Source organism: Zootermopsis nevadensis, unplaced genomic scaffold (assembly GCF_977971745.1).
Source record: "Zootermopsis nevadensis isolate Lab colony 2312 unplaced genomic scaffold, Znev_1.0 Znev_ptg000045l, whole genome shotgun sequence".
NCBI classification, from domain to species: domain Eukaryota; kingdom Metazoa; phylum Arthropoda; class Insecta; order Blattodea; family Termopsidae; genus Zootermopsis; species Zootermopsis nevadensis.
In genome coordinates, this window is record NW_028259177.1 from 1,423,113 (window position 1) to 1,440,723 (window position 17,611).

The window sequence follows — 17,611 nt, forward strand, 5'->3', positions numbered from 1 at the left end:
TGGTTTGTTACGCCGTGTAGTCTGGTCGATGATAACCAACGCTTCGGAGGTCATAATGCCTTCATCTTCAGGGCGAGATTTCAAGTTTTCACAGCAGTAAGTCTGAAGATTTCCGTCTTCTGGGTTGTTACGCTGTGTACTCTGATCGATGTTAACGAACGCTTCGGAGGTCATACTGCCTCTATCATCAGGGCGATGAGTATGAAGATTTCTGTCTTCTGGTTTGTTACGCCGTGTAGTCTGGTCGATGATAACCAACGCTTCGGAGGTCATAATGCCTTCATCTTCAGGGCGAGATTTCAAGTTTTCACAGCAGTAAGTCTGAAGATTTCCGTCTTCTGGGTTGTTACGCTGTGTACTCTGATCGATGTTAACGAACGCTTCGGAGGTCATACTGCCTCTATCATCAGGGCGATGAGTATGAAGATTTCCGTCTTCTGGGTTGTTGCGCTGTGTAGTCTGGTCGATGTTAACCAACGTTTCGGAGGTCATACTGCCTCCATCATCAGGACAAGATTTGAAGTTTTCACAGCGGTGAGTCTGAAGATTTGTGTCTTCTGAGTTGTTACGCTGTGTAGTCTGGTCGATGTTAACGAACGCTTCGGAGGTCATACTGCCTCCATCATCAGGGCAAGTTTTGAAGATTTCACAGCGTTGAGTCTGAAGATTTCTGTCTTCTGGGTTGTTACGCTGTGTAGTGTGGTCGATGTTAACCAACGCTTCTGAGGTCATACTGCCTCCATTATCAGGACGAGATTTGAAGTTTTCACAGCGGTGAGTCTGAAGATTTCTGTCTTCTGTGTTGATACGCTGTGTAGTCTGGTCGATTTTAACGAACGCTTCGGAGGTCATACTGCTCCATCATCAGGGCGAGATTTGAAATTTTCACAGCGGTGAGTCTGAAGATTTCTGTCTGCTGTGTTGTTACGCTGTGTAATCTGGTCGATGTTAACCAACGCTTCGGAGATCATACTGCCTCCATCATCAGGGCGATGAGTATGAAGATTTCTGTCTTCTGGGTTGTTACGCTGTGTAGTTCGGTCGATGTTTACCAACGTTTCGGAAGTCATACTGCCTCCATCATCAGGACGAGATTTGAATTTTTTACAGCGGTGAGTCTGAAGATTTCTGTCTTCTGGTTTGTTACGCTGTGTAGTCCGGTCGATGTAAACCAACGCTCCGGAGGTCATACTGCCTCCATCATCAGGGCGATGAGTATGAGGATTTCTGTCTTCTGGGTTGTTTCGCTGTGTAGTCTGGTCGATGTTAACCAACGTTTCTGAGGTCATACTGCCTCCATCATCAGGACGAGATTTGAAGTTTTCACAGCGGTGAGTCTGAAGATTTCTGTCTTCTGTGTTGTTGCGCTGTTTAGTCTGGTCGATGTTAACCAACGTTCGGAGGTCATACTGCCTCCATCATCAGGACGAGATTTGAAGTTTTCACTGCGGTGAGTTTGAAGATTTGTGTCTTCTGTGTTGTTACGCTGTGTAATCTGGTAGATGTTAACGAACGCCTCGGAGATCATACTGCTCCATCATCAGGGCGAGATTTGAAATTTTCACAGCGGTGAGTCTGAATATCTGTCTTCTGGGTTGTTACACTGTGTAGTCTGGTCGATGTTAACGAAAGCTTCGGAGGTCATACTGCCTCCATCATCAGGACGAGATTTGAAGTTTTCACAGCGGTGATTCTGAAGATTTCTGTCTGCTGTGTTGTTACGCTGTGTAATCTGGTCGATGTTAACCAACGCTTTGGAGGTCTAGCTGCCCCCATCAACAGGGCGATATTTGAAGTTTTCACAGCGGTGAGTTTGCAGATTTCTGTCTTCTGGGTTGATGAGCTGTGTAGTCTGGTCGATGTTAACGAACGCTTCGGAGGTCATACTGCCTCCATCATCAGGACGAGATTTGAAGTTATCACAGCGGTGAGTGAAGATTTCTGCCTTCTTGGTTGTTACGCTGTGTAGTCTGGTAGATGTTAACGAACGCCTCGGAGATCATACTGCCTCCATCATAAGGACGAGAATTGAAGTTTTCACAGCGGTGAGTCTGAAGATTTCTATCTTCTGGGTTTTTACGCTGTGTAGTCTAGACGATGTTAACGAACGCTTCGGAGGTCATACTGCCTCCATCATCAGGACGAGAATTGAAGTTCTCACAGCGGTGAGTCTAAAGATTTCTGTCCTCTGGGTTGTTGCGCTGTGTAGTCTGGTCGATGTTAACGAACGCTTCGGAGGTCATACTGCGTCCATCAACAGGGCGAGATTTGAAGTTTTCACAGCGGTGAGTCTGAATATCTGTCTTCTGGGTTGTTACGCTGTGTAGTCTGGTCGATGTTAACGAACGCTTCGGATGTCATACTGCCCCCATCAACAGGGCGATATTTGAAGTTTTCACAGCGGTGAGTCTGAAGATTTCTGTCTTCTGGGTTCTTGCTCTGTGTAGTCTAGTCGATGTTAACGAACGCTTCGGAGGTCATACTGCCTCCATCTTCAGGGCGATGAATATGAAAATTTCTGTCTTTCTGAGTTGATGCGCTGTGTAGTCTGGACGATAATAAACAACGCTTCTGAGGTCATACTGACTCCATCATCAGGACGAGATTTCAAGTTTTCACAGCGGTGAGTCTGCAGATTTCTGTCTTCTGGGTTTGTTGCGCTGTGTAGTCTGGTCGATGTTAACCAACGTTTCGGAGGTCATAATGCCTCCATCATCAGGGCGAGATTTCAAGTTTTCACAGCGGTGAGTCTGAAGATTTCTGTCTTCTGGGTTGTTACGCTGTGTAGTCTGGTCGATGTTTACCAACGTTTCGGAAGTCATACTGCCTCCATCATCAGGGCGATGAGTATGAGGATTTCTGTCTTCTGGGTTGTTACGCTGTGTAGTCTGGTCGATGTTAACGAACGCTTCGGAGGTCATACTGCCTCCATCATCAGGGCGAGATTTCAAGTTTTCACAGCGGTGAGTCTGCAGATTTCTGTCTTCTGGGTTGTTGCGCTGTGTAGTCTAGTCGATGTTAACCAACGCTTCGGAGGTCATACTGCCTCCATCATCAGGGCGATGAGTATGAAGATTTCTGTCTTCTGGGTTGTTGCGCTGTGTAGTCTGGTCGAGGTTAACCAACGTTTCAGAGTTCATACTGCCTCCATTATCAGGACGAGATTTGAAATTTTCACAGCGGTGAGTCTGAAGATTTCTGTCTTCTGGGTTGTTACGCTGTGTAGTCTGGTCGATGTTAACCAACGCTTCGGAGGTCATACTGCCTCCATCATCAGGGCGATGAGTATGAAGATTTCTGTCTTCTGGGTTGTTGCGCTGTGTAGTCTGGTCGATGTCATCCAACGTTTCAGAGGTCATACTGCCTCCATCATCAGGGCGATGAGTCTGAAGATTTCTGTCTTCTGGGTTTTTACGCTGTGTAGTCTGGTCGATGTTAACGAACGCATCGGAGGTCATACTGCCTCCATCATCAGGACAAGATTTGAAGTTTTCACAGCGGTGAGTCTGAAGATTTGTGTCTTCTGAGTTGTTACGCTGTGTAGTCTGGTCGATGTTAACGAACGCTTCGGAGGTCATACTGCCTCCATCATCAGGGCGAGTTTTGAAGTTTTCACAGCGGTGAGTCTGAAGATTTCTGTCTTCTGGGTTGTTACGCTGTGTAGTGTGGTCGATGTTAACCAACGCTTCTGAGGTCATACTGCCTCCATCATCAGGACGAGATTTGAAGTTTTCACAGCGGTGAGTCTGAAGATTTCTGTCTTCTGTGTTGATATGCTGTGTAGTCTGGTCGATTTTAACGAACGCTTCGGAGATCATACTGCCTCCATCATCAGGGCGATGAGTATGAAGATTTCTGTCTTCTGGGTTGTTGCGCTGTGTAGTCTGGTCGATGTTAACGAACGCTTCGGAGGTCATACGGCCTCCATCATCAGGACGAGATTTGAATTTTTTACAGCGGTGAGTCTGAAGATTTCTGTCTTCTGGTTTGTTACGCTGTGTAGTCCGGTCGATGTTAACCAACGCTTCGGAGGTCATACTGCCTCCATCATCAGGGCGATGAGTATGAGGATTTCTGTCTTCTGGGTTGTTTCGCTGTGTAGTCTGGTAGATGTTAACCAACGTTTCTGAGGTCATACTGCCTCCATCATCAGGACGAGATTTGAAGTTTTCACAGCGGTGAGTCTGAAGATTTCTGTCTTCTGGGTTGTTGCGCTGTTTAGTCTGGTCGATGTTAACCAACGTTCGGAGGTCATACTGCCTCCATCATCAGGACGAGATTTGAAGTTTTCACTGCAGTGAGTCTGAAGATTTCTGTCTTCTGTGTTGTTACGCTGTGTAGTCTGGTAGATGTTAACCTACGTTTTGGAGGACATACTGACTCCATTATCAGGCGGAGATAAAAGTTTTCACAGCGATGTGTCAGAAGATTTCTGTCTTCTGGGTTGTTACGCTGTGTAGTCTAGTCGATGTTAACGAACACTTCGGAGGTCATACTGCCTCCATCATCAGTACGAGATTTCTAGTTTTCACAGCGGTGAATCTGAAGATTTCTGTCCTCTGGGTTGATGCGCTGTGTAGTCTGGTCGATGTTAACGAACGCTTCGGAGGTCATACTGCCTCCATCATCAGGACGAGAATTGAAGTTCTCACAGCGGTGAATCTGAAGATTTCTGTCCTCTGGGTTGTTGCGCTGTGTAGTCTGGTCGATGTTAACGAACGCTTCGGAGGTCATACTGCCTCCATCATCAGGACGAGATTTGCAGTTTTCACAGCGGTGATTCTGAAGATTTCTGTCTTCTGTGTTGTTACGCTGTGTAGTCTGGTCGATGTTAACGAACGCTTCGGAGGTCATACTGCCTCCATCATCAGGACGAGATTTGAAGTTTTCACAGCGGTGAGTCTGAAGATTTCTGTCCTCTGGGTTGTTGCGCTGTGTAGTCTGGTCGATGTTAACGAACGCTTTGGAGGTCATACTGCGTCCATCATCAGGACGAGATTTGCAGTTTTCACAGCGGTGAGTCTGAAGATTTCTGTCTTCTGGGTTCTTGCTCTGTGTAGTCTAGTCGATGTTAACGAACGCTTCGGAAGTCATACTGCCTCCATCATCAGGGCGATGAGTATGAAAATTTCTGTCTTTCTGGGTTGATGCGCTGTGTAGTCTGGTCGATATTAAACAACGTTTCTGAGGTCATACTGACTCCATCATCAGGACGAGATTTGAAGTTTTCACAGCGGTGAGTCTGCAGATTTCTGTCTTCTGGGTTGTTACACTGTGTAGTCTGGTCGATGTTAACGAACGCTTCGGAGGTCATATTGCCTCCATCATCAGGGCGAGATTTCAAGTTTTCACAGCGGTGAGTCTGCAGATTTCTGTCTTCTGGGTTGTTGCGCTGTGTAGTCTGGTCGATGTTAACGAACGCTTCGGAGGTCATACAGCCTCCATCATCAGGACGAAATTTGATGTTATCACAGCGGTGAGTCTGAAGATTTCTGACTTCTTGGTTGTTACGCTGTGTAGTCTGGTCGATGTTAACGAACGCTTCGGAGGTCATACTGCCTCCATCATCAGGACGAGAATTGAAGTTCTCACAGCGGTGAGTCTGAAGATTTCTGTCTTCTGGGTTTTTACGCTGTGTAGTCTGGTCGATGTTAATGAACGCTTCGGAGGTCATACTGAATCCATCAACAGGGCGAGATTTGAAGTTTTCACAGCGGTGAGTCTGAAAATTTCTGTCTTCTGGGTTGTTACGCTGTGTAGTCTGCTCGATGTTAACGAACGCTTCGGAGGTCATAATGCCTCCATCATCAGGACGAGATTTGCAGTTTTTACAGCGGTGATTCTGAAGATTTCTGTCTTCTGAGTTGTTACGCTGTGTAGTCTGGTCGATGTTAACCAACGCTTCGGAGGTCATGCTGCCCCCATCAACAGGGCGATATTTGAAGTTTTCACAGCGGTGAGTCTGAAGATTTCTGTCTTCTGGGTTCTTGCTCTGTGTAGTCTAGTCGATGTTAACGAACGCTTCGGAAGTCATACTGCCTCCATCATCAGGGCGATGAGTATGAAAATTTCTGTCTTTCTGGGTTGTTGCGCTGTGTAGTCTGGTCGATGTTAACGAACGCTTCGGAGGTCATACAGCCTCCATCATCAGGACGAAATTTGATGTTATCACAGCGGTGAGTCTGAAGATTTCTGACTTCTTGGTTGTTACGCTGTGTAGTCTGGTCGATGTTAACGAACGCTTCGGAGGTCATACTGCCTCCATCATCAGGACGAGAATTGAAGTTCTCACAGCGGTGAGTCTGAAGATTTGTCTTCTGGGTTTTTACGCTGTGTAGTCTGGTCGATGTTAATGAACGCTTCGGAGGTCATACTGAATCCATCAACAGGGCGAGATTTGAAGTTTTCACAGCGGTGAGTCTGAAAATTTCTGTCTTCTGGGTTGTTACGCTGTGTAGTCTGCTCGATGTTAACGAACGCTTCGGAGCTCATACTGCCTCCATCATCAGGACGAGATTTGAAGTTTTAACAGCGGTGAATATTAAGATTTCTTTCTTCTGAGTTGTTACGCTGTGTAGTCTGGTCGATGTTAACGAACGCTTCGGAGGTCATACTGCCTCCATCATCAGGGCGATGAGTATGAAGATAATGTTGATACTTTTCAGGATTATAAGAAAAGGTATGGCCTTACAGTCACTAAGAAGGCTGAACCTATGATGAAATCCAAGATACTGTTTGGCCCACAACCTGAAAAGCCTTGATGTTGGGGACCTTGTATACCGAAGGAGGGACTATAAGTGAAGAAATTCCAAAATGAAGCACTCAAATCTGTTAATATCACATTTGTACATTTTTCATTCATATATATACATCTTACATACATCACAAAGGATATTTTGGTTGTAAGTGAATAAAGAAATGTAGGAAACACTAATGTAAAATCAGATCTAATAACAACTAACTAACTAGATGGCTTATGGAACCAGAAGGTTCATCACCGAATTAACCAGACCTAATAATATTATAGCAAAACTAGATCAGCAAAACTTTTGAGAATAACATGCCCTTTTAAAACTTACGATTTACAAGTTGAACAAGCAATAAAACACGGAATAGTATCTTGAGGCTGAAATATAACACTCAAATTTAGTCGTACAGCACTAACTTTCAATACTGAAACCTTAAAAATACAACACATTACATATACAATCTATACAGAGAAGTTTTCTCATTTAATCTTAATATTAACGTTCTTTTCACTTTGGTAACAGTGACCTAAAAAACAATGAGGAACTATCTCAAACAGGGGTACATTTTATTTTTACCATATCATCTATTAGAATATACACACTCTTTCGTATTCAGAGACTAGATATTTAAAACAAATCGGACCACACACAAGAAACAAACAGCAAAACATTTCTCTAATCACCATTAAAATATTTAAGGTGTAATGGTGTTTTAGTGTGTTTTCTTGGACAAAGGAATATTTTTTGTATCATTCAAATAAGTTTTATTCTTTAGAGGGTCAAGGAACAGACAGGCGTTAATACACCTAATTTGCAAGAAAGAGATGAACATGACTAATGATTTTAATACTGCCTACAGATAACAGAGTTCTCCATTGTCAGGGTATGCTGTTCATTAAGCCTCTCCCACATCATTGCCAACCTTAACGTCAGGTGGTGAAACTTATCACAACATGTGGCAAAAGCCACGGAGATACAACCATTATTTCTAGAGTGGAGAAAATAACATTATAAAAAATTAGGTCACATAAGTTCTAAGCTCAGATTTCTATCACTTGACGTTGCTGCACATAAATTGACTACAAACTTACCAATCTACCAGTAACTTCATATTTGGCAAGAACCTCTGTTTCACATGGCGTGTTTTAATGTGGAAGACTGTTGCCGTTAGCCCACAATGACTGACATAAAATGTTGTTCAAAAGTCATTGTACCCTGAACTTCAGATTACTGGTATTCTTATCCTAATCAGGTCTCATGACTAGAAAGTTCTTCCTGATCAATATGAAACACACTGGAATGACACAATGCGTACATACTGCAGTAACAGACAGAGAACATTTCTAGCACTACACAATAAAAATAAAGTACAGTGAAATTATACATGGTTCCAAAGTACTTACATATTATGTAAAATTATCAATTTAAACAACAATCCTGTTTCGTTAACTGTAATTTTTTAAAATTAATTTTGTGATAAGGGAGACATAAAAAAATAGTCCATTCTATTCAAACAAAATTCTACACAACTGTATACTTACATATATATCTTGGTATTCTTATTGATGTGGAAATTAATGGGAGAGGTTAATGTATTAGACAATTTTGTACGCCTTTTGGGCAGGCAGTTTCTAAACACAAGTATGTTATGAGATTTAAAAATATCTGTACAGAATGCAAAATTTATCAAACTCAAAATAAGTTGTTTTTTTGCAAGTGTTATGAATACTTTATAAATATATGATACAATAAATAATTAAACATATTTTAAACAACCTTTTCATATTTTCACATAAAAGTAATAATATGGCTACTGTCTAATTGGTAGTTGTAATTTTATGAAAACTTTTTCCTTTATGGGGGGAGGGGAGAGGAGAGAGGGAGGGATGGGAGAGAGAGAGAGAGAGCGAGAGCGAGAGAGACACACACATCTCTGCAAGCCATTCCTACTTTAATTTCAACCTCACCTTCATACCGTGAACCAAATTCTTACAAAGACAGGTCAGACAACTGAGACATGATGGTACAATTAACACAATTCATACACACAGAATAACAGGACCATAATTAAAAAAGGTACTATTTGAAAGCTGAAGTTGCTTTTAACAGTATAATAAGGCCACAGCTGTAGTTTCTATCCATTCAGCTGCATATCAGTTACACCCTTATAGCTCTTTATATACAGATTATAAAATTTAAAATTGCTTCACTACAAAATGTTACATGTTTTGAGTTGTGCCCATTATTCTGCGTGTGCAAAACATGAAGTGGAGGGCATGTCACTATCAAAATTTATTTGAATTTTCTTAAAGTTTCAGTTTGATTTATTTAATGAGTCTCTAAAGTTATAACAGGATTATAAAATGTCCTAAAATCACAGAAAACGATGATATTCAAGAATACTTCACTCTTGTTGATTCCTGTCATTAAAAATTTTATAATCATGGATTAATAAGTTTATCTCAGACCTCAGGGAACTGGGACAGCTCAGTTACTATAGCTACTAGGGTATGGGTTGGATGTTTGGGGTTCAATTTCTGGCAGAGGCACAGATTTTTCTCTTAGCCACTGCATCCAGACCAATTCTGGGGCCCATCTAACCTCCTATCCTAATGATACTGGAGCACTCTATTCTCTCCTCAAGTGAAAAACACTGATGTGTTTAGTTAACCATTCACTTCCATCAAGTGCCAAGATTAAGAACATTTGGAGCTATATCTCCATTCACCCAATTGTCTGCATGGTGTGCGGCTTACTTAAGCACCATGGACAAATTAACTTTAATATTAAATTATAAATGAAAACTTAATTTATTCCAAACAGGAAGTTAATGACCATGGCTCAGTTCTACAGAATACTCCATTTCTTAAAACATATCATGCAACAAATGATTAGTCCATCAGTACAGTGATTTCAAATGACAACAATGGAAAAGATATGACCAAGTACTTGCCAGTAACAGGGCTGCACAACTCCCGGTACTCTCCAAGAAGAAACAAAGCTATAATGTAACATTTTCGTTAATATGTGAGCACAGAAGAGTGAATACTCCACTTAATTCTCCACTCAAGTTTACCGAGTTCATATTTAAAAGTGTTCTGACACCATTTGCGAACCACTAATTCATAGCATTCACTCTTTTTGGAATAACTACTTACATTTGTGTGTGAATGTGTATAATGCATCTTCCAAATGCTCTCTTGGCTAATGTACAAAGACAATTTAATCCACGGTGACTTGCTAATGCTAATCTGTTAAAGTGTTCACAAACATATATCACTACGAGTTAGGTAGCAAACTTCATGAAATGCAAAACATGCACTTAAGGTTACAAAGGCACCTCTCTTGAAAAAACTATACATGAGAATATAAGGTTTTGTGTTTAATTTCAAGCCTAACATGGAGTGTCACCTATGAAAATGTACAGTAAAAATTCTCTTTTAAATGTTAAAATGAATTTTTTAATTGTGGTTTATTACTGAAATGACTGTTTGTTGATAAACTTATGGTCCTGAAAACAAATATTTAGGAGGTTCAAATTTTATCCAGAATTTTGTTAAAAGTTTCAAATCATGCAGTATTTCTGAAGTACACACTTGTCCCATCTCATGGAATTAATGTTCAACAATTATATTAATCTACAGTATTATTCATGAGAAACAATTCAAATTCTGGGTCAGATTTGAACTGCCCTTGTATGTCAAGAGTGCAGTATGGCAAATGAAATGGTGACATACAATGTGATATAATCTCACATACTCATACTGAATGTTCTCAGAACTGAAAATCTATGTGCAGACAGTGCTCACAAATTATAACAAAAATGTTTTGTGAAGAAATTTAAAAGGGGAAAATTAATATATGTTCCTCTATTTATAAAGATGGCACTTGCTGCATTACAAAATAAAGTTAATCTATGAAGATAATAGTGTTATATACATATATAAAAATAAATTACATAAAATTAAAATACATATAGTAAAACATTCATTCAGATTTAAGAAAATATGTTACAGTTCGTATTATTAATCAGTGCCATCCTGTTTTCAATCAGCAACAACCCTTACTACAAAAATATGATGTGCACCACTTAACAAATGATAACGGATATTCTAATTTTAATTACTCACTGCTACAACTTTGATATTAACAAGTTTTACTAAACAGATTTTATCTATGCAATGTTATTTGGGATCTCTGACCAAATTAAATCACCAACATCATCAGAAAGATACAGGCCAAATAAATTCTGAACATACATCTAGTAAACTGGCAAGTTTATTTGGGTTCAAGGTGGGGATTTTGTTAAACTCAACCCAAGATTTCTCTGGAGTTCGTCAAATCTATCAACATATTCAGCCACATGGTATGGCCTCAGTGGTGAAACAGGAATGCCTTCTGTACTCCTATAAACAGAAAATGGAAAATTAATATGAAATACTTGTATGTGACACTTCCAACCCTCAGCCAAAAATAGGCAATCAACTTTAAATGGAGTAGTTTGCATTAAGTATTTTAAGAGTATCAGTTGGTACTAAGACCCAAAGCTGAAACGCTGTGAACATAAAAGCCCACCACTGACCCAGTCTTGAGTCTGTTCAATTTAGTTTTCAACATCATAGTATATGCCCAACATAAATTACATTTTTTATCCTGAACTTCAGAGATTGCAGACCAAAATACCAAATAAACCTGTTGCCCTTCTAATTCAAGATAAATGCAAGAACCATTAAAGTCTCTTTGAGCTTCAATTATAACATTTTAAAACCCCAATCTTTCTCCTGTCAACTTACTGATCGAAACCACTCCTACCATAAAATCCTCTTCAATTCATGTCCTGCAAATCCAGAGACATGAGTTCCTTATGTCTCAAACATTACATGCTATTACAAGGGCTCAACAAGCACACTGACCTACTTGTCCCTGACAAATGAAACAAAAAAGCCAGTAAGTGCTGCTGCTGTGTTAACACACAAATTTTGTGCAGAGAAAATGGTATTTATGTCAACCTTAAAAGTAAACAGTGGTAACTCCAAATTAGACTCTTAGATGAGATCTAATTATCAATAGAAACAGGTAAGCCCTCTCAATTAAATTAGAAGTTTAAAATACAAACAGTTTGTCTCAATTATTATTTACAATAAAGGTATAGGTACATCCAGCTGTCTACTGCATGTTACTACTATTCAGTTGAGGTACAGATGTATTGGCCCTTTATTATTACCACCAGTTGCCCGATCTATATATGGCCAGTCAGAGTATAACAAAAAGGAAGAAAATAATAAGAGAAGAGGTAATAATCAAACATTTCCACACATTCACCTCACATGGTGCTGTACAAAATCAGTCTCCCACCTCTGCAACATGGGTCGGTCTCTACTGGGTGGAGACATGAGAACATCGTACTCTTGTGCAGGGGCTCTGCAAATTCCTAAACTGCTCACAGATGTTGATGACCCATGTCTTCTTGGACCTGAAACAACAAAAGACTTATGTAGGAAAGCAGCATGATAACAAAATATGTAAGTTGAGAAATGGGTATATTCAATGTATGAAACTACACAAAACACATATACTTGATACCCTTAACCTTTCGAATCAGATTGACGTACTTCAGCGTAACATCATAAAGAGCATCTTACAGAAGAACAAGATAGTAATGAAAAGACATCAATTGGACAGATTTTAAGAAGAAAAGTTGTAAGGAAGGGAGGTAGATGGAACCAGTTCAGAATGGTCTTTGGTATTAAGAGACTTAAATATTTGGATTCTGCTACCATAGTGGTAATGGTGGTATGTCACTGCCCCCCCCCCCCCCCAACAACTCTGACATCAACAGGACCATTAGCAAATGTGCAAGGAATGTTCCACTATGTTTATATTTCCTAACTTGTTTGTCATGATGCCTAACATGTCGGATGTCTACAGTCATCAGGTACTCACATCTAACTAATCAGTTTCCTGCACCACTGCTGACTAGTGTCATAGCCACAGATATAGGAAACAGCCTACTACACATCATAAACATGTTAGGGAGTTATAATACAAGGAATGTTGAAACGCTTTTTACAGCAAACGAAGTCCGCAATAAGATGTTGTTTACTCACCATGATACGAGGACTGCGCACTGGACAGTGTACTCTCACTACAACCTCTACTCAGCACAGCACTGCTTCCTACCCGACGTCCGAGTCGCCACCGCTGCACCAAATAACGCATACGGGACAGCGCAATCATGACTATTGCTGCCGTCCTGAAACATGACAACCATGCAATGACTTCTTAAATTTTTAACAAGCACAGATGGAAAAGACTAAGGAAGAATAAGGATTGAAATAATTAGAAAGCATTTAAAAATAAAAACTTTGGAAGGTAAATTAACATATTACAGTATGGGCATGTTTTAAAAATGAATGAAGAGAGAATCCCAAAGAAGGCCTTGAATATGAAAGTAAAACACTGAAGAGGGAGGCTGAGATCAAGCTGGGAACAAATTAGGAAAGATGTCAGACAGGATAGAAAAACATGGGACGAAGAGTATCAAGGCAGAGACAGATGGAGAGGCTTGGTTGTTAGACAATCCATATAAAATGTAAACGCCTCAGGAAGAAGTTGACATAATATCAGTCTGATGAATAACTGACAGTATTAACTTAAAAATTAAAAAACTTACTTAAACCTTGTCCTTGGTTTTTTCTGAGACACAGAATGCTGCTGGTGAAGCATGGCTTCTTGTACACCAGACAGGTGAGCCAGGCGACTTACAGTGATTGCTTCTGACTCTTGATACCCACCAAGAACAACTAGAAGATACCTCTTCTGCCACACTAGAGCCTTACGATAGCTCTCTGACCGTAGATACTTTCCAAACAAGTGTTTCACCTGCAGAGGCATGTCTTATATTAATTAAGCTTTCTTTGATCCAAAATGCAACATAACATAACTGTCCAAAACTCCCCCCAAGCACCTACATGGCGTACAGCAGAACAGCTTTACTTTACTTTGTAAAAGATATTCTATAGAATTTATTTAACAGTGTTTACACTATAACTTCATAATGTATGGTAAATTGCATTTCATTTAAAAATGAACAGACTGATACTTCCAGTAAAAACCATCACCTTGAAACATGTGCCAAAACACATTAGCCTCTTAAAAGTAAGAACATGGAAAAACTCACTCTATCAGTGATGTCAGCACCTTCACCTATTCTAGAACCATGAATGGCATCAGCTTCAGCTTGAGCCAATGCCAATTTGAGTGCAGCTTTCTCCTGTGCCCATAAAGTTCTCTCTGCAGCAAATTCCATGTGTACTGAATCCATTTCAGCGGGTACCTCAAATGAGATAAAACACATCTATAAGATGCTATACAGCATGAGCATCTGACAGCATCATTAAGTGTGTCATAAAATAAAATAAGCAAAGGTTATTTAATGATATTGTAAGTTTTATGTGTATGGAATAAAAAATCATAGTAGTTCAAAATGTATACACACACATGGAAAATTTTTGCATCAATAGGAGTATAATATAACATATCTTGGAGCAATAGGTTGCGAAGTTACAAACAGGACTGAAATTGTTCAGGATATGGTTCAAAGGTACATATTTAAGTACACTACACATGCCAGTGGACAAAAACTAGGTCCAGGTCAACCCAGTTTACACAAAAAATGATTAGATTTGCAACAAAATAGTGTGTGCACACGTGTATGTGTTCTCTCTCTCTCTCTCTCTCTCTTTCCATCTATCTATCTCTGAAACTCTAGTATCCAGCTATGCATCCATACAGCATCACAACCCAGAAGAAAAACACCAACATATTCACTGCTGTGAGAACTTCAAATCTCAAGTTTTGACACAATGTTTTATAAATTCTTATGTCTAAAGCGGGTAGTTACTAATCACATAACAGAAACTTCAGAAATTCCACTTATATATAAATTTGTTCAGAATCCAACATTTTAATGTCATTAAAGAATAACTAATGTAAAATGCTATTAAGGATTAGAGCAAAGTAAAGCCACCTGTCCTTACCTGTGACCTATGTGCAGTCTTGAGCTGCTCTTCCAGATCTTTAATTCGGGCCTGTAGGCGTTGGCGCTCCCCTGTTAGCCGAGAGAGTGTAAGGGCTACTTCTGCATTTTCGGTCACATGTTGCTCCAGCATCACATTCACATTCTGAATCACGGGTATAGTTATATCATGCCACACTTTCATCATAACATTTTTAAAATAAAAGTTTAGAACACTATGCATTACTGGAAGAAGGTTCAGACATTTCAGAAGAAATGACCACCCCATTTCAGGGTATAAATGAAATGTTGGACGCTTCCGTCAATAATATACGACCCTACAACTCAGAAGACTAAACTGGTATACACTGGTGCACTAGTTTATTTTTTGTGACAAAAGTTCAAAATTATTGCTCCCATAACATATCTGAGTATTAGCATGTTATATTTTTTGAGAAAACATGTCTTGTTGTCCCTCTACAGTAAGCAACTCTCTCTTTAGCTGTTGGATTATTCCCTTCTCTATTTCTATCTTCTGCTGTCCCAGTTGCTTCTCCTTCTCCACTGAAGATTCAAGCTCTTCTGCTCTCTGCTGAACTCTTTGTAACTCCAACTCCAATTTGGTACCTTGCTCCTGCTCTAACTCCAGCTTCTGCTCCAACTCCAGCTTACCCTGATATGTACCAAAAAGATGATATAGGATCTTCCAAAGTAGTCAGGCATACCAGCATTATCTTTATTTAAAAAAAAAGCCTAACACAAGGTTTTTCTACTTAATCACCAAGTCCTCCTTGTTCAGATTTTAATATCCATAAAAGATAAAGATATTCCTGTAACCTATGATTCCAGAAAACCTTGCATATAATAAGTATGCCCACTGTGCCACAGTACACACTATCACATCTTCCTTTCATCTTTCTGGACACATTTTGAAATGCTGTAAAATGTCTCAAAATTAAGATTGAATTATTTTTAAAAAATCATGCGACTGTGTCACAGACATAAATATCAAAGCTGTAAAAACAAATAAAAAGTTCAATCTGAAGAAGAGTCACATGAAGTCAGTGTAAGGAGAATGTTGTAATAACAGAGGTGCTTACGGCCAATTGGTTCTTCAGTGACATTATTTCAGAGTCCTTCTTGTTCAATATTGTTTTCAAGTAGCTGTTATCATGATCTACTTCTGATCCTGAAAAAACTTCACGTGGGCTAGTATAAAGCTGGAACAAAACATAAACTCTATTACCAACAAAAATATTACTGCTCCAATCATGCTGAAATCTGTATGTACCAATCCCAAGGTTCAATAACAGTTAACTAGTAAACAATGAAGTTAAAATGTTATATTAAGTTCACTGTTACAGTAATGGTTCATGTCAATTTGTCCCCTACAGGCTTCAGACCTTCTCTCATTAATAAGTTGACTCAATATGGTTGACAAAACAGAATCTCAGTGTGCATATGGGTTTACTAACTTTGTGGTACCCTGGTATTACACATGTGAAATGGGTGGCATGAAAGAAAGAATTCACACTCTTCTGGTGTCAGGTTTTAGAAATGATGATGGATGTATAGGTATGTCGTTGTGCTGTATCAACTGCAGAGAATAAGTTGTGGCAGGTGAGATGTGTGCAAGGGTAATCATGAATGAGAAGTAAAAAGGAATTTTGATGGAAGGAGTTGTTGAAATATTCATTTCAACTTTGTGAATTGCTATGCCTTATACTTCACTTAAGATTTTACCTTCTGGACCATATATTTTTCTTAAGTTAATAGAGTTTTCACTCTACTGCTCAAATAATTGACTTGTGGTTTGCTCATAAGTTTGATTTATACACAATTTTAATTATCCAGTATTGAAATAATGAACTTTCTGTATAATCACTGTTCTTTTAAAGCACAGACATAAATCAACAGACTATAACTGTATGACAGAAAGAAGACACTCAATAACAACCGCACTCACCACATCATCTCTATCGAGACTCAGAAATCCTTCAGTAATGTTTGATTTGTGGAACCTCATCTCATCTCGTGGACCAAACATACGCTCCATCTGACTGCTCCTCTGAAAATGTCCAGAAATTTAAGTCTACCACAATCAAAACCCCTGTTTCTCCCACTTTCATATTGTTCTGAGAATGAGAAATTGCAGAATAAGAACAATATATAAATGACTAACAGAATAACACTTTATTTAAAGCATGGCAGCAGAACTAAAGGCTCCAAAATCACGGTATCCAAATTCTTATGTTTCCAAGACATTTCATCAAAATGTTTTTGTCTATAACAATTAGTCCACTCTTCTACATCCACAATCATATGTCCATTTTGTCTTAGGATAAGTCACTTGTTTGTCCTCAAACATTTTCTCAAATATTTTTTTGTCCAAAGTTATATGTCTCATTGCGCTTATCTCACTAAGAATTTGTTTCTGTTCTTCAGATGGTGAAATTACATCTCACAATAGTACTAAAGAAAGAATAAACAATTGCTGACTATTGCAGTAATGTCTATGATGTAACTGAACTGCATCTGTTTATCCAGTTAATTCTGAAGAGATTAAAATTATGACACATACAAATATAATAACATCAGTTGAAATAATAGCTGTGTTCAGAACAGTACCAATACTTACATGGAATGTCATCCTTCCACTTTGCATTTTCTTTTACAAAATGACAGCTAACACTGTAACTCAGTCTCACTGTTGCAACCAGTGGGACTAACATTAACAGAGTTTTTAGTATTTAAGGAGTTAAATCAAGAAGCATGAAATGAAAATTCTTCTGTAACACTTTTCATCCTTCTTATTTTATTTAATTCCTTAGAAACTGAAAGACAA

At 39.3% G+C, this 17,611-nt stretch overlaps 1 protein-coding gene across 17 annotated transcripts in view; it reads right to left on the bottom strand.

The window, feature by feature from the left end:
- Positions 1-6,827: 6,827 nt before the first annotated feature.
- LOC147871609 (uncharacterized) overlaps positions 6,828-17,611 on the bottom strand; it is a 49,706-nt gene continuing 38,922 nt past the window's right edge. For 14 of the 17 annotated variants that reach the window (XM_087360590.1, XM_087360592.1, XM_087360591.1 and 11 more), the window contains 8 exons: positions 16,733-16,834; positions 15,867-15,986; positions 14,789-14,932; positions 13,930-14,085; positions 13,423-13,631; positions 12,857-13,002; positions 12,072-12,222; positions 6,828-11,155 (listed from right to left, as the gene is read on the bottom strand). In XM_087360590.1, the coding sequence (XP_087216716.1) occupies positions 11,038-11,155; positions 12,072-12,222; positions 12,857-13,002; positions 13,423-13,631; positions 13,930-14,085; positions 14,789-14,932; positions 15,867-15,986; positions 16,733-16,834 (1,146 nt within the window). In that variant the 3' untranslated portion in view covers positions 6,828-11,037. The other 3 variants (XM_087360586.1, XM_087360595.1, XM_087360593.1) reach the window with 3 other exon arrangements.